We start from the raw sequence: 25,954 nt of genomic DNA on the forward strand, positions 1-25,954 counted from the left end.
ACAGCCCCCCCCCCCCCCAGTGTCACCCCGGCTGCTGGCTGCGCTGCGGTGTCCCCGGGCGCGAGTGCGCCGCGGCCGCGGGCAGCCGCGCGCTGCCGGTGTTGCTGCCCGGGCCGCCGGCGCGGGTGGGCGCGCACGGGGCGGGACTACGTTTCCCAGCGAACCCCGCGCCGCGCCGGCAGCTCTCGCGAGGGTTAGCCGGGCTCGCGCCGGGACTTCATTTCCCTCAAGCCTTCATCAGGCCGGAAGTGGGTGCGCGGCACTTCCGCGGCGGCGGCGGAGCGGCGGCGGCGGGCGGGAGCGGCGTTCGGCGCTCGTGGTGGCGGCAGCAGGGATGGATGTGACCGGGCCTGAGACCGACTGGCGCAGCACCAACTTCCGGCAGAAGCTCGTCAGTCAGATGTGAGTGCGGGCCGCGGCCTCAGCGCTGGGTAGGCCGAGGGCGGGCCTCGGCCTCGGCCTCTGCCAGAGCGGCCTCAGCGACTCCCGCGGCCGCCCGAGCCCGGGTGGCTCTGCCCCGCTGTCTCCGCTCCTCTGCGAATCCTTCCCGGCCCTCCCTTTGCTGCCTGGGTTCGTGCGTGATCCCCGGTGTTACCTCAACGCTGGGCTCTTTTGCCGTCCCCCTGTGAGGGGGCCTCGTTGCCAGGATTTGCTCAGAGCCTTTGCGGGGGTGGGGGGGTAGCCGGGCCTGTTCTTTCACTTCATGTCTCCGGTCTTCCTTCCCTTTCACTTTCCTCTTCACCAGGAATACCGGCCTCTTGTCCCGCTTGACAACATCAGCTTTAGGGCTTCGATTTTGACAGTGTCTCTAGTGTTAAGTTTGACATATTCTGTCCTATGGAACCAATGTTACTATCTGGCATCTGGCCCTTGTAGGGCAAAAATTAAACAAAAATGTCGGTGACGATGTTTTAGTTATTCTGGACAGGGCTTTTGCACTTATAGAGCAAGCATCATCATAACTGGTATCTATCTGATGCTTAGAAGACTGTTAAAAAAAAAGTTCAGCTTGTTGCCTTTTCAGCTCTCCTTTGTGAAACAATCACTTTGTTTGAATTACTTTGTTGCTCTGCATGCTTTCTCTATTTTTTGGAAGGCTCTTTTACCCTACAAAAGGTGGTTATTACAGAAGTGAAAGCACTGCTCAATGCTTTGAATGTAATGTTGGAATCCCTATTTATGTATGCTTTAAAAGCTTAGAAGCTTGATCTTGCCTCCTTGCTTATAGGAATCAATATCTAAAAACATGGTCTATGATATGTAAATAGTATGCTGTTTGACTGCGTGTGGTTTTACTGTCTAGCTGTCGGCTTTACTTAAGGTGCCATTTCAGAATTAAACTGTTATGGTATTAAAGAAATAGAATAACATGTGTCCATCAAAGCTGTGCAAACTTTCATGGTGCTCAGAACTGATGTTTTACTTTCTAAATTTTCTGCAAAGTCATTAATCTTGTTAGATTAATCCCCTGCTTTTTCTTTTCCTTTTCTACTGCTTAATCAAAACAAGCAAACAAAAGTGCTCTTGAATGCTGTGTAACTTTGAGGAAATAAATATGAGTAAGCAGATACAAACCTTAGCACAATAAACTGTTTTTATGTTTGCCCTGCAAACTGTAACTGTTTTTTCTCTCAGCAGTAAACAATGCTGATAAATGTTTTAATGGATGCATACAGTAAGAGATAAAAAAAATTGCTACTACTGACCAATAAAATGTTTAAGTTTAATGCCATATGAAGGGATGACAGTAATCTTAAACTTTTAATTATTGTTGTGAAGAAGTAGAAATAAAATGTCCTCAGTTTATTGTTTTATGTATGTGTGCAGATGTCTGTATATGATCTGTGTGCTTTTTTTTAATAGATGTATCACACAGTCATTCTCTTTTCTTTTTTTAAGAGTGTCTGATGTTTCTTCCTTGCACTCCATCCACTTTTATAGTGTACATCATATGTCTGTATTCACTACTTTGTTTAAAAAGCAAACAAACATTATATTGGGATATGTGTAAATGATTGCAGCAGACTTTTTTTTTTTTTTAAAGTGATTAATACGTGCTGGATATCTGAAAACGACTTGGTTTCATGTTGGTACATGGAATAAAGTGAAGATAGGCAGAAGTAGAGTTTATAATAGACAGGTTTGAATGAGAAATAGAAGCATTATATTCCCTGCCCATGACAGGGGGGTTGAAGCTAGATGATCTTTATGGTCTCTTCAAACCTAAATTGTTCTATGATTCTATATTGGCCAAAAAAACTTGAGCTCTTTATGCAATAAGTTACTGTTTCTTTCCATAAGCTTCTAGTTTTGCCATTAGTGAGGCTTATGTAGTAGGTGGAAGAGGGAGGTAATTAAAATAAATATCTGGTGAATCATCTGAAAGTTTTCTTAATTTGTGGGAAGGTTGTTCCTAACAGTTACGAAAATAGACTGTCTTATATGCATGTATATTTTCCAGTTCATCCTGCAAATAACAAGGGGTATTTATTTGTCTTGACAAATATTAACACTTGGTCTTAAAAAAGTTAACTTATATGTATGGAACCATTCATATAACTCATTTTGAGTACCTTGTTATAGCTTCTGGATCTAGAAACCTTCCTTTGTTGCTATTTTACACTTGGGTTTCCTTTACAACACTGAATTTAAGTTTTGAGGGGGGTGGTGTGTTTGGTTTTGTTTTTTTTTTGTTTTTTTGTTTTTTAAAGAGTCACATTATGTGGGTGAACATTTCAGGGATGCTGTATGGAATAGGCATCCTAGTGAATGTGTCAGTGGTCAATTTGTATGATTTGGTTATCTTAATTTGAGAGAATACTGCATTTGATGACCTAAGAAGGCCCCTTCAGTATTAGGTTCTTGTATGACTGCAGTACCAAGCAGGACTTTCGTACTGTTACAAGATCCAGGAAAGCCTGAGCTCAGATGACTGAGGCCAAGGAGCAGCTTTGGCTTCTCCCGGGTTGTTCCAGGAGACAGCGGTGATGTGGGGAGTGTAAATATCTGCTTGTAAGGCACCCCTTTGTTCTGGTCCTTACAGGGAGCAGTCACATAGTGGTGCCTTGGGAGTCTCCTATCTAAAGGCCTGACCTTAATATGTTTTTAAATGTTGGTATTGCCTGAAGGATAAATCTGAACTGGGGTGTGTGGTGATAAACTCAGTAAGTAGTTGAGTACAATTGCTGCCCCAAGCTACTTCTAGGCTGTGTTAGAAGGGAATCATACTGAGCGTAGAAAAGGGATGTAACAAGTTGTGTGATAGTCCATTCATTTTGTGTTCAGCTTTTTGCTTGAAGTTTTGATATGTGTGTTCTTGCTTTAGATTGAATAAGATTTAGCTAATGGTTCAGCTAGATGAGCAGAACGAGCATGCATGGACACAAATAAGGATGGGAATGTGGGGAGCATGTGAAAGGAGGTAGAGGTGGAGACAGGAGCAAGCAAGAAGGATCAGCTAAAGTTTTTTGAGTGAGGGAGTGGAAAAAAAAAAGGAATATCATCTGCATTACTGCTATCTATGAAACACTTCACAAAACCAGTTCATAAAGGTGCCTTAATTTTATATTCCAGCCTAGGTTGTCTGATGAGAATTCAGGCAAAAAAGGCCAAGAAGGCAAATGTTTCTCCCTTCTGGGACTGTAGAAAATGAGAGATTAGTTTTATAAATGCTTACTTTGACACAACTGTGAACTGAAGAAGCTATTGCCTTGGCAATACCTCTTCATTCCAGGTGTTTCGGTTGCCATGCAGTGAACCTGATAGGGAAGTTTCCCTAAGTTAAAAATAACTCAGGAAAAGTTGTTATTTTTAACCTTGGTCGTTCTTCAGTACTGCTGATGTCACAGCCACACAGACGGTTGTACTGGCATAACTTGAAAGGGGCGGCTTCCTACTGGTCATCTCTGTTGGAGGATATCACTGCTGCTGGAGGATGTGCTTGCGAAGCTGTGAAGGGGTGATTCTGTGTGTGGTGGGAAGGGGTTTTTTCCATTACTGCAGAACTGGAAAGATGGGTAATGCTAGAACAAAGCCTTAGGGAGGCAGGATGGTCCTTTACTTACCCCTCTATAGCTGACGGCTGTGTTCCTGACTGAGGTACTTCAGGCCTTTACACGTTCTGCTCAGCGAGTGTCAGTAAAGTACTATGGGTGATTCTGGTTTGGGGTCTCTGGCTGGTCTGTAGTGTCATTCCTGCAGTGAGGGCTGCGATTGATGCAGTTTGTTATGTCCGATCTGTAACTAGCAGAAATGTGTGGGACAGCGCCACGTGCACGAACAAGTGATGAAAGTTTAATGTATTCTATGATGTTTACTTGGAGGTTTTGAAACCTTGTGATGTGGATAAATGTGGTTAATGGCTTACTAGCATGACTTCTTTTTTTCCCCTGTTGTTTTTTAAGCAAGAAAGGTTTGTTGAACTGAGTGTTATAGTTACCAAATAGTCTATTTTATGAAGGAGTATTTGGTGATGTTACATGGTTTAATGTGGTGTTGGCCCTGGAACTCATTGCCCTTATTTCATTGGAACAGCTGATTCATGCAGTCATGGGGTGAACTGGATGGGGGAGCTGGTATGGTTTGAAGGAGAACGTGTCTTGCAACATTTTTCAAGTAGACCAGCTGGCCTGAGTGAGAGGTTGCATGTTGTTGGGCTGGAAACAAGCTTCATGGAAATGGAGGGGGAATTCCTGCAGCTGGTGTTCGTGTTGAATGCTTCATTTTGTGAAACCACAACTTTGAGTATTCTGCATGAAATGAAAAGGGCAGAGTCTTAGTGTGCATTTTATGATGCATTTAATAAGTGATTAGGAGGCAGATGAAAGTTGAATTGGTTAGTACTATCTAGTCTTCAGAGTTTAGGATTTGGTGTTCTGCAAGGATATGATATATTACTTGGTATCCTTATCTCTATGCTAAAGCTATGGGGTTTTTTTAGTGACTTTCCCAGTCTTTTAATGTAAATATTTTTATGTTGATTGCAGATGAATGTGAACAAATAACAAGTTGTAGGGTTTTTTTCTTCCTCCTAGTGTAAACTTTTATTGGAATGCTAACATATGACATGGAGCACTTGGAGTGTCATTGGTAATGCAGATGTAGTCATTATAAAATGTCTTTCATGTTCTGTAACATCAAAAGGAAATGGTAGGTACATATAAAAGTAGGTAACTTTTGCTGTGGATTTTTTTTTCAAGTTCCTGGTACCACATTGATCACTGACTGTATCACAGCCACTTAGTACTACCTGCATGTTACTTCCTTTACTTGCCTCTGTATAATCTTTTTCTTGTCTTTCTGCCAGCTCAGTTCTTGGTGCTCTCAAAATGAGAGGCGTTGTCAATGTACTATGGGACTGTGAGGTTAAGGAGATTTCAGAGGGTAGCATGGATTTAGAGGCAGCCTTTCTGAAAGCGAAAGCATTAAAAAAGGGAGGTCTCAATAAAGAATTGGATATAGCTTCTTCCTCTGCAGCAGAGCTCCTTTATAAGCAGCTCACTTTAAGGCTGGTTTGCATATGGAGGAACAGTTATTCTGCATTATGTTTGGATTCCACTTCAATTTAAGTAACCTTCATGTATAAACAGTGGTTTTTTTAGTGTCTGCCAGACCGCATGAACAAGCTACCATGAGAGCACCATACAGCAGGTACCTATGTTCTACTGTCTTCTACTTTGCAGACTACAGCAGATTAGCTGTATGCTGCTAGGCCATCAGTTTACAAGGTAAGGGTGTGAGCTGTGGCAACCTAAGCTCCTGCTTTTAACGCTATAGCATCTGCTCTTCTCAATTCTGTGACTGCATTATTGAGTGAGTTCAGGAAGCGGAACCAGCTTACTGCTCATGCAAGCACCATTCCTGCTGCATGGGAGGTGGTAGAAATTCAGGGGGAAGAAAACTATGGTTCCCCCTTCAGACTGGCTGGAACATTTCAGGGATCACCGCCCTGACAAACATTTAGTGTAGGGTAGGTGTTTATGCAACAGCAGCTATAGAGAAGTAAGTTTGAGATGTTAATTACAAGGTGAAAGTATTTCCTGGTAACTTGTTTGTGGAATTTAGACTGTAGCTGCTGGGCTGCTTTAAAACAGAACAGGTTTTGCAGTGAAGTGTTTCCAAGAATGAGAATGCCTGGAAGGTCTGAATAGGGCTGTTCACCTGACTGAACATCTTGGTTTAGTATGTCTTTATCTCATTTGCATGTTTCACAGTTGAATTGCTTGCTACTTTTTGATGTACTGAGAATGCCCCTTTTTTCCCGTCCATGTCCTTAGCAGTGTGTGGTTTTCTGCGGGTTTGTGTGCGGTTTTTTTGTTTGGTTGTTTTTGGTTTTGTTTTTGTTTTGTTTTTTTTTTTTTTTTCCTTTTCACCTTGCACATTCAATATCTCGTTCAGAGGGCAGATGTAGATCCCATTTACTAGAGATGTGATGGAGAAAGGACAGCAAGTCCCTATGATTCTGGCTGGTAAATGGGAAAGAAAAGTAAGGGAATTGAAAGCTTTTTATTACAAAACCTGTTCTTTTTCTTCCCCTCAACTTGCTGTCAACAGGGCCTTCTTTTCATTTTACTGCTTTACCTCCTGCTTTCATGTTAATTGTTCCCTCCCTTCCCTGCACATTGATGCACCTCTGCTCTTCTCTGCTCCTGATCAATGTGCCCACTCGTTATTCTCATTCATTGGTTAAACCTGTATGCCTTTAGGCAGTCTTTATTAAATTTATTTTCATTCTTGCACCTTATGTTTAGAGAATTCTTTTTGAAATGCCTGATGCTAGGCAGGCTCAAGCCCACTGTTTGCTAAACATGGATTACATTAATCCTGTCATTCAGTTTTCCTCAAATGAACAGGTCCTGGTATTTTGTCAGAATAATACATCAGGTGGTAAAATAATGACTTGCTTGGCAGTTGTTGAGTTTCTGCAAAGAATGTTTGTGTTGCCTTTTAGAAATTAGTTGGCTTTTTTCTCCATTATTTGAAGACATTTTAAAAGATGGTAATGTTAAGTAATATGTGGTGCGTTTGTTTTGGGGTTTTTTTTGTCTGTTTTGTTTTTAATCTATAAATGAGAGTTAAAAAGCTGTCTTACAGACCTTCCTAACTAGAGAAAGCATTTTCTGATGTGCTCCATTAATACCTAGCCTTGTTTTTTCTTCTTTTTTTTCAGTGATGATGCTATGAGGAAGGCTGGTGTTGCCCATAATAAATCCAGCAAAGATATGGAGAGTCATGTATTTATGAAGGCCAAGACAAGGGTAAAGAATCTTGTGTTTCCAGAAGTTAATGGAGTGTCAATGGAAGTTTGGAACAATCCGCAGAAATAGAAAACCCAATGCACTTAGTTAATTGTCTCTGCTTAGAGCACAGTTATGCAGGATTTTTGGTTTATATGTGCTTCTTTTACCCTGAGGGGAAGTGAGGTGTTTTGCATCCAGTATATACATCAAACTGGATTTCGGTCCAAGACAGCTTTTCTGATACTGCAGTATTTAATACATATATGGGACTGTACTTAATTCTTATCTGAAGACTTGTGTGTAGTGAATTGAATACAATTTCTTTTATCTACGGTGTCGCACCGTTCGGTATGACCAGTTTGGCGGTCAGGAGAGACTAAAATATCAATGAAAAGGCTGTGTCAGGAGTAAAACCAAGGGAAGTGCTGTGGTCTCTCTTCAAGTCTGGTTATGTGCAATATTAGACTCTACCAAAATGAAAACTTCTTTCCTGGAGCTATTTATGAGAAATTGATTACTGTTGCTGTCTCCAAACAAGCAATGTTTGAGAGAGAATGTGTCTCAGTGACAAATTTTATAATGCTTATTTCACAAATTTATGCCTGCTGATGGCATCTTCACTGGTGAGTTGGTACTTTCAAGGGCAGGAAAGCTACCTTAGCCCTGCGCAGTTTCTCATACGTGTTATGAAACACACTAGTAAAAAGCTGCAAATAATATTTGTCTTTTCACTTCTGACACTCCTATCAATTGTTAGTTTTTAAAGTTGTTAACTTATTTGTATTTGTAATACTAATTAACTTAAAAATTCTTGTAAGAATGTGACATAGTTCGAGGAATAAGCCATTGTACCAAGTAAGCAGGTTCAATCCTTAAGAAAAAGGAATTTGAGTGGATAAGAAGTGGAAAATGGATTTATTGGCTTATAATTAAATTCACATGTTGTGAATCTACTATTGTGACTGTCATTGAGGTTCTTTCCAGTGAATTTTGTGTTTTCTTGGCCTTCTTATACGATCAACCACAATGACCTGCTAGTAAAAATATTCTTAGTTAATGAAAAGACTGTTCCTTGCAGGCTAACTGCTCTGAAGAGCCCACCGAGATTGTAAAGTAAAATCTGTTATGTTGAGGAAGAATACTGAAGAACCAGAAGATTATGGTTGAAACGTTTTTGTTTCCTATGCTAAAATACTTATTTTTCACCTTTAGGAGGAATATCTTTCTCTTGTGGCCAGACTTATTATTCATTTTCGAGATATTCGTAAGTAATTGGTTTGGGGTTTTTTTCCTCAATAATGGGATTGCTCATCCCATCCTCCCCTTCCCCCTGCCCCCCCCCCCCCAAAAGAGTAAATTTTAGGGTTTGTATGTGTGGTTCTGCATGTGACTCTTTACAAGTTGCCTTAAAATATTCCTGTAATACAGATGCTTAACTTCTAAATACTGATTCTTTTACACATGCATAGGTAATTGAAAAGTCTTTTTTTTATTTGAGCTTGCATTTTTTTCCATCTTACTAAATTTTTCCTGTATTTTTGCTTTCTTTCTGTTGTGTATGTAGTATTCTTGTTACCAGATTGGTTTAGGTTAATATATTTTGCTAAAATTACAGTAGACAATTATTTTTTTTTTTAATTTTAAAATTATTATCTGAATATATTTCTTGTAGAGAGTATATCTGAAAGACCAAATTTATGTGTGACAAGATTAATAAAGGCAATGAATTGTTCTTTCTTTGCAGACAATAAGAAATCTCAAGCGTCAGTCAGTGGTAAGAGCTCTTTCTCTCCCCTCCTTTTTTTCCCTTCCCCCGTCCCCTTTCTAAATAGAACAACTTGGAAATAAGGGCTGTGGTATACTAAGATTAGGAAAGCTGTGTATTCTCTAGCTGAAATATTAAATGCTGAAGGAACAGATAAGTATTGTGATAGTCTTGGAGTTGTTCAGTGGTAAATGTGACAGGCTTGGACAGTATTTTGGATTCAATACAGGAGACTTGTTTGTTTCCCTGTTTGTACTTTTGTTAGCTCACAACACTAAGATTCTTGAAAGAACAAGAGTGATTTAAAATAATCTGCTACTGAGCCACTCAGGTTTCTCTGTTAACAGCTTTGGGTTCCTCAGTGTGTTGCATCAGAGGCGAACATTGTGTTTGTGGGGTGTACACACTGCCATTTAACTGAGGCTAGATCTGATCATGCCTTCTGCCTTTGTGCTAATTCTTACAGCAGTTTATGTTAAGAACATAGTATGATCCTCTATTTTTGTCCACCTGTAGGCTAAATATGTAGTGTCTGTGATTGATTAACATTCAGTCTAGATATTTGGACATTATTTTATAAGTATTAAGAAAAAGGAGGTGTTATGTTCTGTACCTGATTAATATTGCTTCTGTACCCCATGTTGTGTTTTGCGCTATTGAATTGCCGTTCCCTCTTTGACTTCTCTTTTCTGTGTGCTCAGAATTCAGATTATGACAATTGTAATGAAAGACACTGAATTTATCCACTGCATAATAAACAAGGTGTTATGGGGAGAACTGTATAGGAAAGTGCTTCCTTTGGTCTGAGCACTGCTTTCCTGTGTTTACCTCAGGAGGCAGAGGCTAATAGGATCCCTAGTGGTACTCTCTTCTTGGTTTTTGAGGTTACAAGCTAGATGTCCTCACAGCACTTAATTGGCAGCCTGTTTTGACTTTCATAAAAATTTAGCGGTGGCTAATGAGTTTTTTTTCTAACGTATTTAGAATCTGTTTGGAACAGATCTCTTTGCAAAGCTGAAGCACTTCAAATAATCTCCACTCTATTTACAGAGAGTCAAATACATGCCAGAAGCCTCTTGCCTCACAGACAGGGCAGTGAATGTTAGATTCTCAGAGTATTGGATCTAGTCATGGTCTGAATCCTACAGATCCAGAGAGTGGATGATGGAGAACAGAGGATTTTGGGGAGGCAATTACATGGCTGGTTGCATATTGGTAACTCTTTTCTTTCTAGATCCGATGAATGCCCTGCAGAATCTAACTGGGGGTCCTCCAGCAGGGGCGCCTGGAATGGGCATGGCTTCCCGAGCTCAAGGAGCACCAATGAGTGGCATGAGTGGCCTTGGTCCAATGGGACAACAGATGAGTCTCCCAGGGCAGCAACAGCCTCCTGGAACCTCAGGAATGGCTCCTCATGGTATGCCTGGTGTCTCTACAGCTACTCAGCAGAGTAAGTGTTCCGTTTGCTTCAACCACTGAAATTGTTAGATCAGCTTTTCAGTACGTAACTCTTTTCCACAGGGAAAGGGTGCTGAAGAGATTTCATACTTCTGGCTAAATCAGCCAAGTGAACTGCAGGAAGAATTGACTTAAAATACTGCTACCTAATGGGATAAATGTCTTCCTTAGGGTAGTGAGGAACAGTGTAACTGTTGTATGAGCAAATGCTGCTTTTGTCCTACAAGATGACAACTTCAGAGCGTTTTTTTTGTAGAGCTCACCAAAGTTTTCTATGGGCACGGTGCTTCCTGCTGATGACCTCCGTGCATATTTCCTCCTGCACGTTTTTACGTTCTTTACCTAGGTTGCTGATTCAATAGAGGCAGTGAGAATTAGAGGTTGGTGGTAACTGGTAGAATTAATGACATGTCCTGCTAATGTGCCTCATCCATCTGAGAAAGCAAAAGTATTTGCTGCTAACAAAGAACATTAATGTACTATAGGGATTATCTTCAATTATTATGAGTTATACTGGATAATTGTTTCCTCCACTGTTTGGATCTCATGTTTTAAGTACAGTCTACCTTCTTTTTAGCCCAGCTTCAGCTTCAGCAGATAGCTCAGCAGCAACAGCAGCAGCAGCAGCAATTCCAGCAGCAGCAGGTGGCTTTGCAGCAGCAGCAATTCCAGGCCCAGCAGTCAGCAATGCAACAACAGTTTCAGGTCCAGCAGCAGCAGGCAGCTGCAGCTGCAGCAGCCCAGCAGCAGCAACAGCAACAACAGCAGTTGCAAGCTGTCCAGCAGCAGCAACAGCACATGCTGAAACTGCAGATGCAGCAGCAGCAAAACCAACAGCAGGTAATGACAAACATTTACAATAGCAATTGAGGTGATGTGTGCCGTTACTCATCAAGTGAGGCTTGGCTTACATGGAAGTAGTGAATATCGGCTCTGCCTGTTGTTAACACATTTCCACTTTAGGGTAGTACTTCAGTTTAGACTAGCAAGTTAATTGGCAGCAATAGATTACAACCCAGAGGAAAGGTTTAAGAGTCATTTGGTTGTTTTCTTCTGTCATAGCAAGAGAGAATAAAAACCGTTGTCTCTTTCTTTTTATAAACATCAGGATAATCTTTCATTCTGACAAGAACAGAGATGTGGGAAAGAACTAGAAGCACTTGCATTACTCTAGAAATAGTGGCTGTTTTGTCATTGTGTGAATTACATATTGCCACTTTAAAAAATGTGTGCCAAGCAAGTCATATATATCCATCATCCTTAGACACAAAAGCAGAAGAGGAAACTTCAGCTGTCATGTTCCCATGCAGTTTCTGGTAAACAGTGGTGCTTATGGAGGCTGGTTACATTTGAAGTGCTTCAGAGCTCATTTGTAGAGGAGAAGCTGATGGACTTCATCTTTGCTTTTGAAAACTATTTTAGTAGTGAGACAAGCTTGTAATATTGAAACCATAGGTTGTGTACTATGTAGAGTTGAGATACATGAAAAGTGAGTGTATAAAACGGTTAGGCTTTCCCTTTGGACCTAAAATCTCAGCCTGATATATTAGGATTGTTTGTTCTTGGTTTATGCTATATAAATAAGGCTGCTATTGCATTGCTGGAAGCTTTAATATCCTGGCCTTTCCTACTTTTCAGATGCAGCAGCAGCAGCAGCAGCAGCAACTACAGCGAATTGCCCAAATGCAGCAGCTGCAGGCAGCACAGGCTATGCAGGCACAACAGCAGCAGCAACAGCAGCAGCAGCAACAGCAGCAACAAATACCACAACAACAGATACAGCAGCAGCCACCTCAACAAGTAATGCAACAACAGATGCAACAGATGCAGCAGCAGCAGCAGCAGCAGCAGCAGCAGCAACAACAACAACAACAGGTTGCTCAGGCACAACAGTCTCAGCTTCCACCACAATCCCAGCCTCAACCCCAGCCCATGGTATCTCAGCCACAGGCAATCTCAGGACAAATTCCTAGTCAGGTTATGCCTGTTACTCTTACGCCACAGCAATTAAAAGCCATGCAGGTAAGGGCTAGTGACCAACTGGTTGTTGGTTCATTATGATCATCTAGAGAAAAAAAAAAATTCTTTGATTTTTTTTTTTTTGTTAATAATCAAGTAGGAAAAAACACAGCTTACTAAGAGATCTGTAGTCAGCATGTTATGAGTATGGAGAGTTTAAAGGTTTATGTCTGGGCCTGCCAGTAAAGAACAGTTTTGTGTCTAAGAGTAGGACTTCTGGAAATCTGTGCAAACCATTTATGCAGGAAATATTTAAAAATAATTTATTCTCTTACTCTTGAATGGACAAGTTAAAAAACAAAACAAACAAACAAAAAAAAACCAAACCAAAAAACCCCCTCTAGTTAAAAATTACCTCTGTGATGTTTGCAGTTCTAGAACATGAGCAGGTACTCTGAAGGACTTAGTGCATGTGACTGAAGCCAGTGTTGGCTGTTTAGCATGCTGGCTTTGCTTCTGCTGCCATGGTTAGAGGTTTTGGTCAAAGTTTAAAGATACCTATAGTTCCTGCTTTGAAGATAACGTAGGCAAGACAATAGTTCTACTCTGTTGAACTTCTTGCTGAGTCATCCTCTTAATGGTGCAGCTTTTTGAACTGTTGCATTACAGTCTTTTTTTTTTTTTCTGGGCTCCATATGTGCCATTGGGCAAAAGCTCAGGTGTAATCCCAAGACTTGCTGAGGAGGAGTGGAGTGTCAGCCACACTTGAGAAATTATTGACCCCACATGGACAAGTTGATACACCCACTTTGTGTTCCTATTAGCTAAGCTAGGAGTAGTTAGGTATCACGTACATCACACTGATAGTTGTAATCAATGTATAAATATCTGAAATGATGGTCATTGGTAGATGCATAATACAGTGTGCTTGAGGGGAATTAACATACATGTGGTTCGCTATGCTTGCCAGAAAAGCAAAGTATCTAGTGTTGTCACAGGAAGACCTGATAGTGCAGGGATGAAGTTGCAAGAAGAAATCAAATCTTGGGTGCACAGTCTATGGGAAGACTGTTCTAAATGGTAGAAACATGGGGACTTTGTTTCATAAAGAAGCCTCAAAAACTCTAGAGTATGTATGGAGGCTGATCTTGTCTTCACACCCTTTTTTATGAGTACATTAAATATAGTTGAAACAGAAGTGTCATACCCCAATCAGATATGTATGTTTACCTAGTTCTGTCTTTCCATACTCAAGGTAAGAGCTCAGCTGGTCCAGCAGCAGCAGGCAGCAGCAGCGGTGCAAGCGGCTCAGGCCCAAGCTGCTCAGATGGGAGCTTCAGGGCAGGTAAGGGCCCAGGAGCCAGTATCACTAGTTACAGGTCTGTAGCAAGTGCATGCTAGAGACGAGCATGGAGATGGGTTTCTGGTGGCTTTCTGATGAGGGGTCTGACATTGATCGTTCCTGCTATAAAGGGGATATGGGCTTTTACGCTGTTTCTCCTTTGCTTGGAGTCAGAGGCAGGATTTCGTTGACAACCTCTCCGTGCATGTTCTCTTTTCCAAGTAGGTAAGATTGTTGCCTGTACTGACACAAGAATGCACATCAATAAGTTGACCTACTGTGGTCACACACTAGAAGTCTGACTATTGGTACCTGGAGTGTATCACCTCTTCTTTTGTTGAACTTTCTTAGGTGACTGCTTTGTTGTGTAAACTGGTTTCTGTACTGTGAATCTTTGCCTGCTATCTTTACTCACATGTGATTTACTTTCCATCCTCATGTATTGACTGTAAAAAAATAGCATAGACAATGAAATCTCTCTTCATTCCCCTTTCATCTTTCATTCTTTTTCTGAGTGAAATGGGCAGTAGATATAGATTGCTCTTGTTCTGGATGTGAATTGTGAAGAAAAAATGGCATGTGTCACAAGTGCAGAGTTACATTTAAAAAAAAAAAAGTGCTGGGTGAAAGCTTATTGTCTAACGCAGTTTTCTTATCCTGCAATACACTTGTAGCCCCAGTGATTGTTCCTTGATGTGTGTTTAGTACAAAGGAGACATGGGGGAGAAAAACTGTTAATGGCTTGAGCTGAACCTCTCATCCCATTTTCCAAAAGAATATGAAATAGTCTTTCATGGCTTACCTCTGTAGTGTTTCATATTGAGGCATTTTACAGACATGGGTAAGTACAATTATCACCACTTTGTAGATGAAGAGACTGAGGCAGACAGATGAAACGGAGTTGACTACGATTAATGGCAGAACTCTTCATAAATGCCCAGATGTTCCATGTCTGCATGCACCATTTTCCCTTCAGCTTACAAGTAATACTACAGATTCAGTAAGACATTTGGAAGCTTTTTACATGGACTGTGATAACAGTTGGTTCTTCAACATAACATCTCCTGGACTTGTATCAAGAATAGTGTCTTGTAACATCATAACTCTCACGTAGCCTCCTCATCAGTGGCTATGTGCTCTTTCTGTATTGGTCCTTTTGCTTGTGTCAACATAACACAGGATGTAAAAGCTGAGCAGTGGTAAGTACTGGTGGTACAGTACTGGCAGCAATGCAGAATTCTCTTTCTACAGTTGAAATGTGAATTAATACCTCAGTTTGTTTCTTAAATAATTTCCAGATGGGAGCTGCAGGGACTTAGGCTGACTGGAAGGAGACTCTGACTTTTTTTCTTTTTACTAATGTAATGGTGCTCTTTTCAACTCCTAAGCAGCTGGATTGTGCACATGTGGAGTCAACTTAATTCTTGCCCTCTTTAGTGAATTCATATGCCAGTGGCTTAACAGCACAGTGCATTTGAAAAGTTTCGGGTGATAAGATGGTTGACAGCGGGTTTTGTATTGCAGCTTTATTCAGATGTGTAGTAAACCCAGGGATTGTTGAATATCTATCACAGATGGGGTTTAGAAAATTCCCATACAGGCTTTACTCCATTTATGTTCATGCCATTGCAGTATGAGTCTACTAAAATTCACTTAACTCTGAAGTCCAATAATTAAAGGGGTTTCTTGTACTTGTGTAAATATTTTCTGTATATAATACTTAGTTTTAAGATTGTGGCTGTGTACAATATTACAACACAGCTTTGGTGTTGAGAGTGTATATGGATTTTCTTTATAAGAAGAGTAGATTTGGTTTGTGCTTAGTACATTTTTCACTAGCACCAGCATTTTTAATAAATCTACCTTGACTTCTTCATTTGGTTCAGGGAAGCTTTTGTTATAAACCAATCCTATCCTAATCTCTGCTTGTTACATTTAAACTTCGTCTCTGTGGGCTTTCAAACTGGGAATTTTGGTTGATAAGGCTGTGTGTTTCCTTTTCTGTAAAGCTTCTGTTCATCCTTCCTACATAAAAGTAAAAGCAATCCCAGGTTTAAACATGGATCCATGTGAGTTCTGAAGTTCTCTGAAGTCATAAAAATGCCATGTAGGTCACTGTTACCCTGCTTGGGTGTCTAGTCCTTGTGAGCATGTAACTCACAGGTGAAGCTGGTAAATAATCAAAGTAGTGTCCTACTGACCACAGTGTGCTACACAAGTGCTTGCAGCACTGAGACAAAATCTGTAATCAGCTGGAGTTAAGTATTAATAAGGTTTAAATCGCTGCTCTGGTGTAACTCCTTCAGGGGCGCAGAGTGCAAATTGGTTGTTGCTCTGAAAATCAGAGCTGCCTTTAGTGGAGTGACAGTGGCACAGTACTTTCATATGCTCACCAGAAACTGCATATTTATGGAATTCTGAATCTTTGTATTTTAGATGAAAGAAAATTACAGGTTCAGGATTCATATTGTTATATTCCACTTCATTTTTATTAAATAATGGGGTTTGTGTCTTACAGTGGAGAGAGACTCTCTTCCTCTGCTTGCTCTCTGTTTTTGTGGGCTAAAATTCTCAATTCCATAAATTGATATAAATCACTTTTACTTGTGGAGGAGGATTTGCCTTCAGTTTAAATCTTTTTCAAAAGTACTTGAACACTTCTGGTTTTCTTCTGCTTTTAGACCAACAAGAACAACTTCGTGGATAGATTGATTTGCATAAAACATGCAATCTTTGGAACTCCCTTTCCTGACTCCTTTGTCAAAGGGTCACAGGTTTCATAAATGTAAATCAGCTGAAGATTGGGAAAAATAGATTACTTTTGTTAAGAGAGTGGAATTGGTGTCATTTTATATATACACTTCCTTTTCAAAACACATATTTCAAAAAAAACAAAAAATAAACCCCAAAATTGCATATGCATACACATTTGACCAACCACAATACATCAAACACTTGAAAGCCTTTGAATCAGAGTTTGTCATGCAGGTGTTCAGTGGTTTGCCAGACACTTAAACTGTGAATGTGCTTCTAATTTCTTTGACCTTGAAGGAAGTAATCTAAATCTTCACACTTTGGTGGTGTGGCATGAAAAACAGGACCAAGATGGGACATGTGGGTCACCATAACATCCCTGGGATTTCACACGCTCCAGAGATCCATGTGCATTCACGAGGGTCTAAGATGGGGTGATTGTGCCTGGAAGGATATGGTGTTTTGTTTTTTTTCTTTTTTTCTTTTTCCCCCTAGCATTTTCCTTTTTTTTTTTTTTTTTTTTTTGTTAGGGTTGTGTTGCTTCACCAGCTCTCATGTTGATACTGTAGCTCTTCACTGCACTTTGTAGCATCCACCTGTGCTTTGTGCCAGTGCTGGGTTGTTGTGTTTGCTTGTGGTGGCTGTTGCATGCTGTGTGTGTACATGTGCATGTGTGTGTGATGTCTGAAGCACTTTCATTTGTTTCCCCTTTGAAATCCTGTCTCTGACCATCCCTCTTTGCCTGGATGGAAAGAGACTGCATTGCTCTGATGTTGTGAACTAACAGCTGTGCTGAATTTGACTCTATTTCCTTTATCTGTTATTGCTTTCCTTTTTCACTTTTGCTATGTTGTATTTAATTTTATTTATTTTTAACAGTTGTAAGCACATGCATTCTCTGACTCTCTAGAGACATGTTGCTGGCTGCTTCAGTCCATTTACATAGAACACTAAGCAAGAATGCCCCAAACCATTTACTGAGACTTCACTAACTCATAGGTTAGTTAGGGCCTGTATAGGTTTCTTGATAATATATATGCTGGAAAAAAAAATATCCCAGAGAACTTTACAGTAAATCTTTGAAGTACCAAACAAGCTCTTTTACTGATAAAGGAATCTGCCAAAGTTACCCAAATACTACCTAAAAAAATGTGCTGTATTTGCTGTAAATATTTAACATATCTAGTGTGATATCAAATATTAAGTTAGGTGGCTATACAGATATATCTGATTAAATTTGTCTGAAAGGCACTTCTAGACACTGTAGAGTAGCATAGACTATTTTAAAATACAAATTCTAATGCTAACCTTCATCGTTTGTCCTAAGTGTTTGTACTGTAGGGCATGCTCAGTATATATGACTGGAGAATAAGCTAGAGGCAGATTGTGGACTCAGAATATTCTAGCACAGTTCAGTAATAGAGGGGTGGGTATTTTTCAAAGTGATGGAAATTACAAGGGTATATTTAACTTATTCTATGGGTTATAAAAGGAAGGAAATGGCTTTTTCAAACCCAGAAGTCCTTTTTGTTGTCTCTGGCATTGTTATACTGTCATAGGTTAGGTTGGTCTGAAATTTTGCTCACTGTGGTGAATTCCTACTGGCAGTTGCTGTTGAACTGTCTGCTAAATTCTTTTATAATGCAGGGTGGTGTATGCAAATACCGCTAAATCCTTTGAGTCCACAGTGGGGGAAAGCACATCAGAAACCTATGGCATTATGTAGCTTCTTATACGGAACATTCCTGCCAACAATCTTAAGAGTACCTATTTCCAATAATTCTAGAAATTCAAGACGTCAGGCAAAATTTAGGAAAGCCCTTAATTGAAATGGATAGTATAGTCAGCCTTGACCCATGAATCAGCTCTGTCAAGATACCTAGAATTCATTAGATGCTTTCTAAAAATTGCTAGGGTATAAAAAGGAGTTTGATTTATAAGATAGCATGTTAGGTTAACCTTTAGAGAAAAGCTCACTAACCTTCCCTTCATGCTCCCCCTCCCCCTAATTCGTGGAGGTTGCATGTGCTTCTCATCCTGCCAGTGCACTGCATTTCTTGTTTTGCGATTACTTTTGTCTGTTGTCCCTCTGTCCTCAAAGATGATCACCGCACCTATGGCCCGAGGTGGGATGCAAATAAGACCACGGTTCCCGCCTACCACCGCTGTGTCTGCTACACCACCAAGCTCCATTCCTTTGGGCGGACAGCAAATGCCACAGGTATTTACTGAGTCAAAGCACATTGTGTCAGGAATAGTGCAAAGCATTCAATACGTGATTGTATAGCACTTGCTTTTAAGCAAGGGGAAGTTCACTTTTTCATCAAACAACTTGCTGGTGTTATTCAGGGTATTGGGCTGTTTTGGTTTTTTGTGGATCCTTTTTAATTTTAAACAGTAGGTTTTCTGAGAGCTTGGGATATCAAATTAAAGCATTTTTAAAGTGTCATAGATATTAAAATGTTTCCATGTTCATAATTGATCCAAGTCTCAAATTAGAACTTTGTGGTTTCTGTTTAGTCTTTGTCCATGCTCCAGGAGTGTGCATTAATGAGAGCGTTGCAAGTCAGTACTGCAGTGTACTGGCTGAGTTGTGTCTGGGACCTTACTTACGTGTTCATGCTCTGTAAAGGTGCTTCTTTCATTAATAAGCAACTTGGCTCCATTTCAGTTTGAGTAGTTTCTTGGCATGGTATCAGGGACCAAGAAAAATGGAGCTGTTCTTTTCTTTCACGGTTATGTAGGAGGAGCTGCTAGAAGGATTCCACTTGTTACCTGCATCAGAGAAGAGCCTGTGTAGGCAGGCTGGCAGCACCTATCCAGCTGTTGCTGGAAGGTGCATGAGGTCAGAGTCCTGTATCTGCCTGGTGCAGGTCCAGATCTGCTGAAGACCTTGCACTCGTGTTTTGCAAGCAAAATGTGTCATTTTGGGGGAGAAGGAATGGGGAGAACTAGAATGAAATAAAACTGAATTCTTACCAGTAAGTCACAAAATGAGACACTGTTCTGCTCTGCAGAAGTTTGCTGAGCCCTATGTGATTGATGTTGGTTTACATACATATCGTATTATGATAGTGGAATAGTGTAGCTGGATTTTTCTGTCTGTTATTCATGAACCTCATGTCTTACTCTTCTCTGCTAATTTTCAAATTTAATACTAGGTACAGTTTTAGTTCTTAATACTGCTGCATTTTGTTCACAGGTTTAATGAAAGTTTCTTCACTCTTTGGATTTTTGTTTCCTTTGCAAGCTTGTCATGGGGCTGTGGAATGTCTGAAACGCTGCTTCCTAGTGCTGCTGCATCAAGTTCAGTAGGCACAGCCTTTTCTTCTCAGGAATTTGCTAAGGTAGATACAGTGACCAGAAAGATTCTGCAGACCTAGGCAAACACTTCTGTTTCTAGTTTAAGATGGATGGTCATTTCAATCCAGGTCATTGTTTATTACCTGAAATAAAACCCAGACGTAGCTGTTGAGTCAAAGGAGAATTTACTTTGAGCTTTATTTGCTGTAGTGGTTTATGTATACAGTGAGACAGTCATCTCCCATATGAAGTATTCATAATGCTTCATTTAGCAATGAGTCCTAGATATTTAAGTATTAGATTAGCTTATATTTAATATTTGAGTCGTAACAAAAGACCTCTAGTTTAAACATTCAGTGCCTTAGGCTGATCTTTTAGTGCTGTCATATCAGTGGTTATTGAGGAGCTTTGATTTCTGACACCAAGTGAATAGGTCATCAAGGAGTGTTCTCAGTAGCATGCCAAAGACTGTGAAAATATAGAATATTGAACAACTAGAGAGGAAGAATAAAAAAATTTTCTTTATGAGCAGTAATTGAAGATGGCTCCTAAGTAGGTGGTAGGATGAGTGAGCAAGTTGTGGTTTAATGGTGGCGGGAAGTATATTTTTAAAGCCAGTCTGACATTCGTCATCTACTTGACAGCTCTGGATCAGCATGAATCTCTAGTTCTGTCTGCCAAAACATTCTGTTCAAGTTCTAGGTAAATTAGAAATGTTGTCATTTAGGCCTCTTAATTTCATAAAATGCTTAAATAATACTGTCTGTTGGATATGTTATAACTTCCTTGTCATCAGAGCCCTTGCAGCTATTCATAATAGGAATAAAGGGCTGTAGCATATATATGGTTATTAATTGCTTATTTAAGAGTCTGTCATCTTCTTGACTAAAGTATCCAAAGTCATTTAGACTTGGTGATAGGTAGTTCAGTGTGTCTTTGCTCTTTAGAAAAGAATCTTGGTATTGCACTGCAGAATCTCTTTCAACAAGAGGACCAGATGTTGGTATCAGTGTCTGTCCTTTTTATCACAAGGCTCAGCTGATTCTGCAGTGGTTTTTTTTTTTTGTTTGGTTGGGATTTTTTTGCTCTAACGGTTATTTCAATCAAAATAATATGTTTACTGATATGGCATTGTATTGCACAATCTCCTGGTCTCTTGAATTGCCAGAGAATTAGAAATTACTACTTTTTTTTTTTTTAGCTGAAGTTACTTTTGTGCCTGAATAGTTACCAAACATGAACTACAATCAGTGCTAATGACACTTCTTGAACAGTGTTGTGGTTTGAGCCTGGTCAGCAGCTATGAGAAATTTCATATACCATATTTGTATTGGCTCAAAAAAACCTGCTGATCTTGAAATTTTGAATGAGTAAACTGATCTAATACTTAGCTTTTGCTTTAGATAATTAATGTGCTAATACCAGTCATTCGTCTGTATTTCTAGTGTCAAACCTTTATGTTGTGTCTACAAATTTATTGCAGTCTGCAGTAGTATGAACTTCCAATTTATTGTTTGTACAGAAATCCTCAGCAAACTGAAAATGTAGGAAAAAAAGTAAAACTGAGTTAATATTAAATAAAGCAAGGGATACTGGCCTGACTGGGAATATGGAAACCTGTATCTGAGTTTATCTGAAGCTCTTCAGAGTTTCCATTTTGTCACATAAAGGAGCATAATGGTGAACCTTAAACCCAGTTTGCAACCGAGTAGGCAAGGCTGTGCTTACTGGCTTAACATTGAAACTGTAAGTACAGCAGTGGAAATGTTTTCTAGGGTTTTCCTTTAGACTTAAAGTGTTTCTACTGTTCCTCATTATTACCCATCACTTCCTTGTTGCAGTCTCCTTTTCCTTGCCATTAGCTTCTTCATATTGTATACTCTTGCTCCTGGGAGCTTCTGAAAAACTCACTAGCCTTATCTACTGAGTGCTGTTCCTTGGCTGAGACTCAGCAAACTGGAGGTAGGCCTCATAGCTAAGTTTGTCTTCCAGCATGGTGTGCTCTAAACACTAAGAATACCTTTCATTTAGTGGATATTAAGTGCAAACTTTTGTCATGCAGGACTAAATATGTTTTGGGCAAGCCTTAAGAGCATTAGGGCTTGGTGTCATGATCAGGTCACTGAAGAGTCACAGAGTAAATTCACATTCAGTGGGTTGTCATAGCTGTTCATGAATATGCTTGTAGATACAGAAACTCTCATCCTGCAGTGAAAAAATATAGTTGCATTTCCTTATATCTGTTGAAGATGAAGGGTAGATGAGGAGTTAAATTAATTTAATGGAGTTAAAGCTCCAGAGGGAGGGGTTTTTTGTCTTTTGGGTTTATTGGTATTTTTGGGGTGGTTTTTGTTTGTTTTTTTTTTAAGCCTTCTTTTTAGTGGGAGTCAGCTGGAAAGATCATTCTTTAAAAGTTGACGTTTCATTAAATTGTTATAATCTTAATCCATATACTGAAAACAATGTAGAGATCTAAAGCTGAAAGCATCTTTAGATCTGTTCTATAGGAAGACATCTGAAATTATGTATCAAATTAACTGCTTACAAAGAAGTGTAAGGCAGTAAGTTCAGAATTGTGTACTTCTGAGTGCATGTTTTTGAAAATGTTGCAATTTTGCTTATTATTAGAGTTTATCCTTTGGTATTCTGAAATGAAGCTGGCAAAAGCAAACCTGTTGCAAGGAGGAAAGCTGTTTGCCTATGCATATACTTAAATGAGAAGGGATAATGCAAGAACAGATCTAATTCATTCTATGCTCGTGCACAGTAGATGCTGCATGTTCTTTTCTTTGCTTTTCTGCAACATTTGTAAATTAATGTGAAGGAACCTTGGTGTTGAAGTAGACGCAGAAGCTTAAATATGGCAAAAAAACCTAATGAAATATTTCTCCTTCCTTCTTGAAACACAAGGATTTAAGTTTTCAGAAGTAATTTTATGTAACCAACTTGAGACACTTAAAAGGGGCCTGATTTTCAGAAAGTGATAAACCGCTCAAAAGTGGTCTTAGTTTGACTTGATGAAAAATGAGGGCAGCATCCATATGGGTAAGTTCTAAATCACCTGCTGTTTAATAGAATGTTAAATAGAACTGTAAAAAAAAATCAGGGAGTGCTTTTTGCAGTGTTCATCCTAGCTTCCTTCCAAACAGTGGTGGAGATGCTTGGTTTTCTGTGGGAGGCAGATTATGCTTTTCAATCTCAGAAATGCTTTTCCAACCATTGAGGAGACACATGCTGTTAAAAAATCTACCCCCTATGAAAACTAGTAAGCACAGTCTCGGTGATTATGGAGAAAAGGAAGATATAATAGCTGATTTAAAACATAATTTCAGCCTTACCTGTTCTAGATATTATCTGTGTAGAAGAGGTTGTGAAGGTAATGGGGCTACTGAAGATTAAATAAAAATCATAGTATGTCAGGCTGCATTTGATTTTAAACTGTGCTTTAATGGATGATAAACTAATATCTTAGAGTTTAGTAGTATTACATTTGCACCTAGCTGGGTATTGTTTGGGCTTGTTGGTGGTGTTTTTTTTTTTTTTTGTGTAGTGTGACCTCTTGCATAGCTGTAATGTGATATTCCAAGCAAAGCATCTCCTGTCATATTCAGTGCATATGTGCAAAAGTAAACCATGCAATACTTATTAAAGTGCTAAGTATCACATTCTCTGGAAACAGTTGGATGATTTAGATGAGTATTTAATATGTGAGTGAAGGACAACACCAAATTGCAGTGCCCAGGAGGTGTCTGGAACTTGTGGATTTTACTGGGACCTTTGCTTAAAAACAGTTTAGACTGAGTTAAACAGAGTTGTTAATTCATAAAGATGCTAATCAATGACTTACAGAATGGATGCATGGATTACTGAGTCACAATATGTGGCTTCTGCAGACTGATCAGTCTAATTCAATTTATCTTTTTATGAACTTGTAGCCTCAGGTCATAATTACTCAAACAAACATGATCACTTAGTATCTGCATTACTATATCATGTGCCTGGCCATGATACAGCATTTTTTTTGTTGTTGTTTTAAGTGATCAAGGGAGAAATGTCTGTTAGAGCAAATGTGAGAAGTTGCTCTAATTTGATCATCATTTGGCTCTGGCACTTTAGATTGTAAAGAATAAAGTTAGTTGTTACCCAGAGTTTGGTCCTGTTCTGGGAATGCTTTTATTCATCTTTTTGTCCTTTAGGCACACCTCATAATTCTCCAAAGGTCAGAAAGCTGCTTCATTTTTTTTCCCACCCAGCCATGCAGTTTGGAGTGTTTCTTTATCCACCCAGATTTTCAAAGATGAATATTTAAACAAGATGGTGGTTTGGCTTAATTTTTTTTTTCATCCTTCCTCCTAGAGAAAACCAGTTGGGAAGCTACAGTCAAGTCTGACAGACCTTTGAAGACTGTAAATAAAATGTCAAAATAAGGAGGGGTTTTAGTGGCTGTTAATTCTCAAGTTAAAACTGGCTTTTCTTTCTGCTCTTCTTTAGTTCTAATAAAGCACAGGTTTTTCAGATGGCATTTCTGAAATTCTAACTGCAACATGATGGCTTGGGAAATGAAAAACAATTATTATACAGTTATTCAAATTATGTTCAGTTTTAATGGTTATTTCTAGCAGAGTTGGTACAAAGTACTGCCCCGAGAGCCTCGAGAGTGATACAGGTGGGACTGTCATTACAGGGAGAACAGGAAACTAACACTTTAATTTCTTATAGGCCTGAGGATATGCTTCTCTCCATAGGTAAAGCCTTTTAGTTAGGTTCCCATCTTCTACTCCCTTTTGTTGTTACTGATCTTATCTTTTTCCATATTTCAGGTCAGCCAGAACAATATTACCATGATGTCATCCCCATCTCCTGTCCAACAAGCTCAAACACCCCAGTCAATGCCTCCTCCACCTCAGCCACAGCCATCTCCTCAGCCAGGCCAGCCAAATTCTCAGCCAAATTCAAATGTCAGGTGAGCTAGACTGCCACTTTTGAGGACCTTTGTTAGTACCCTAAGGGTGAGGTTTTCAGAAGCATTCAGTGTATCTTACTCTGTTTCCATTGAAGTGAATGCATTTTAATGTCAACTTCAGTGAGAGCACAGGTGGGATTGTGCCGAACACACTCTTTAAACTCCCATTTTAAATAAAGAAGCTGAGTATGAAATCCTCACCAAGTCTACTGGCAGAGCTACAGAGTGCCATAACAGTGCTTACAAAAAGCATATCTGCCCACAGGTTGATCGTGCTTCCTTGTCAGATTCTGGCAGGTTTGATTTTATGCTTCTTTTTCAGCTCTGGCCCAGCTCCATCACCCAGCAGCTTTCTCCCCAGTCCATCTCCACAGCCATCCCAGAGCCCAGCAGCTGCACGAACACCTCAGAACTTTAGTGTCCCATCTCCAGGTCCTTTAAACACTCCAGGTAAATTATTTGAGAATTCTACTGCAGACCCTGAGTTGGGGTATGTTTTGGTAATTGTAATCATTCCCAGGAAATTTGTTATTGTTTGACATGATGTAAACTTTAAAGAGCTCTTACAAAAGAGCCAGCACTGCAAGTAGTGAACATATCACACGCACCACATAACAGCATGGACACTTGAATCAAAAATCAACTGAAGCCTCTCTTCTCATCACTGAACTATGTTATGGGTTTTTCTAACTTTCCCAATCATTTGAAAAAAGAATGATACTTAATTTAATGGAGTAAGTTTATAGAGGCATAGTGATTCCTTAGTTTCATGCAGGAAGGAACCCTTAGAAATAGCATGCAGTTGTAAAGGATGTAACCATGTAATCACAAGCAGGAGGCTCCAAAACACCTTCCTAAGTGTAACTCTGACACTTGTGCTCTTCTCTCTCCCAGATGTGATAAGCAGTTTCTGATACTGTGAATGGAAGTAGCATCCTGGCCCCTTCTCATACCAGTGTTGTGTGCTCTGCAGTTTGGAAAGCATAGACTTAAGGAAAATGGCAGCAAATTCAGTGTGTTGATTTAGTGTTTAATGCACCAGAGGGAAGGCAAAATGAGGGTGTAGAAAATTGGCGTATGAAACTTTGGACATTTTCAGAAAAAACTGTATTAAATGGGAATTGCTGTTCTGTCCACAGAACACATTATTTCTACACAAAGACTAGAGGATT

The 25,954-nt window shown here is 39.8% G+C and overlaps 1 protein-coding gene across 1 annotated transcript in view; it reads left to right on the top strand.

Moving 5' to 3' along the window:
• Positions 1-231: 231 nt before the first annotated feature.
• Positions 232-25,954, top strand: part of MED15 (mediator complex subunit 15) — a 30,901-nt gene continuing 5,178 nt past the window's right edge. Inside the window, exons 1-11 of the mRNA XM_042805268.1 lie at positions 232-402; positions 7,169-7,256; positions 8,451-8,502; positions 8,983-9,012; positions 10,238-10,453; positions 11,039-11,301; positions 12,100-12,483; positions 13,676-13,765; positions 18,618-18,737; positions 24,640-24,782; positions 25,105-25,232. Coding sequence (XP_042661202.1) covers positions 335-402; positions 7,169-7,256; positions 8,451-8,502; positions 8,983-9,012; positions 10,238-10,453; positions 11,039-11,301; positions 12,100-12,483; positions 13,676-13,765; positions 18,618-18,737; positions 24,640-24,782; positions 25,105-25,232 — 1,582 coding nt within the window. The 5' untranslated portion in view covers positions 232-334. The remainder of the gene's footprint in view (positions 403-7,168; positions 7,257-8,450; positions 8,503-8,982; positions 9,013-10,237; positions 10,454-11,038; positions 11,302-12,099; positions 12,484-13,675; positions 13,766-18,617; positions 18,738-24,639; positions 24,783-25,104; positions 25,233-25,954) is intronic.

This window comes from Tyto alba, unplaced genomic scaffold (genome assembly GCF_018691265.1).
Source record: "Tyto alba isolate M040663 unplaced genomic scaffold, T.alba_DEE_v4.0 Super-Scaffold_44, whole genome shotgun sequence".
In the NCBI taxonomy this organism is placed as follows: Eukaryota; Metazoa; Chordata; class Aves; order Strigiformes; family Tytonidae; genus Tyto; species Tyto alba.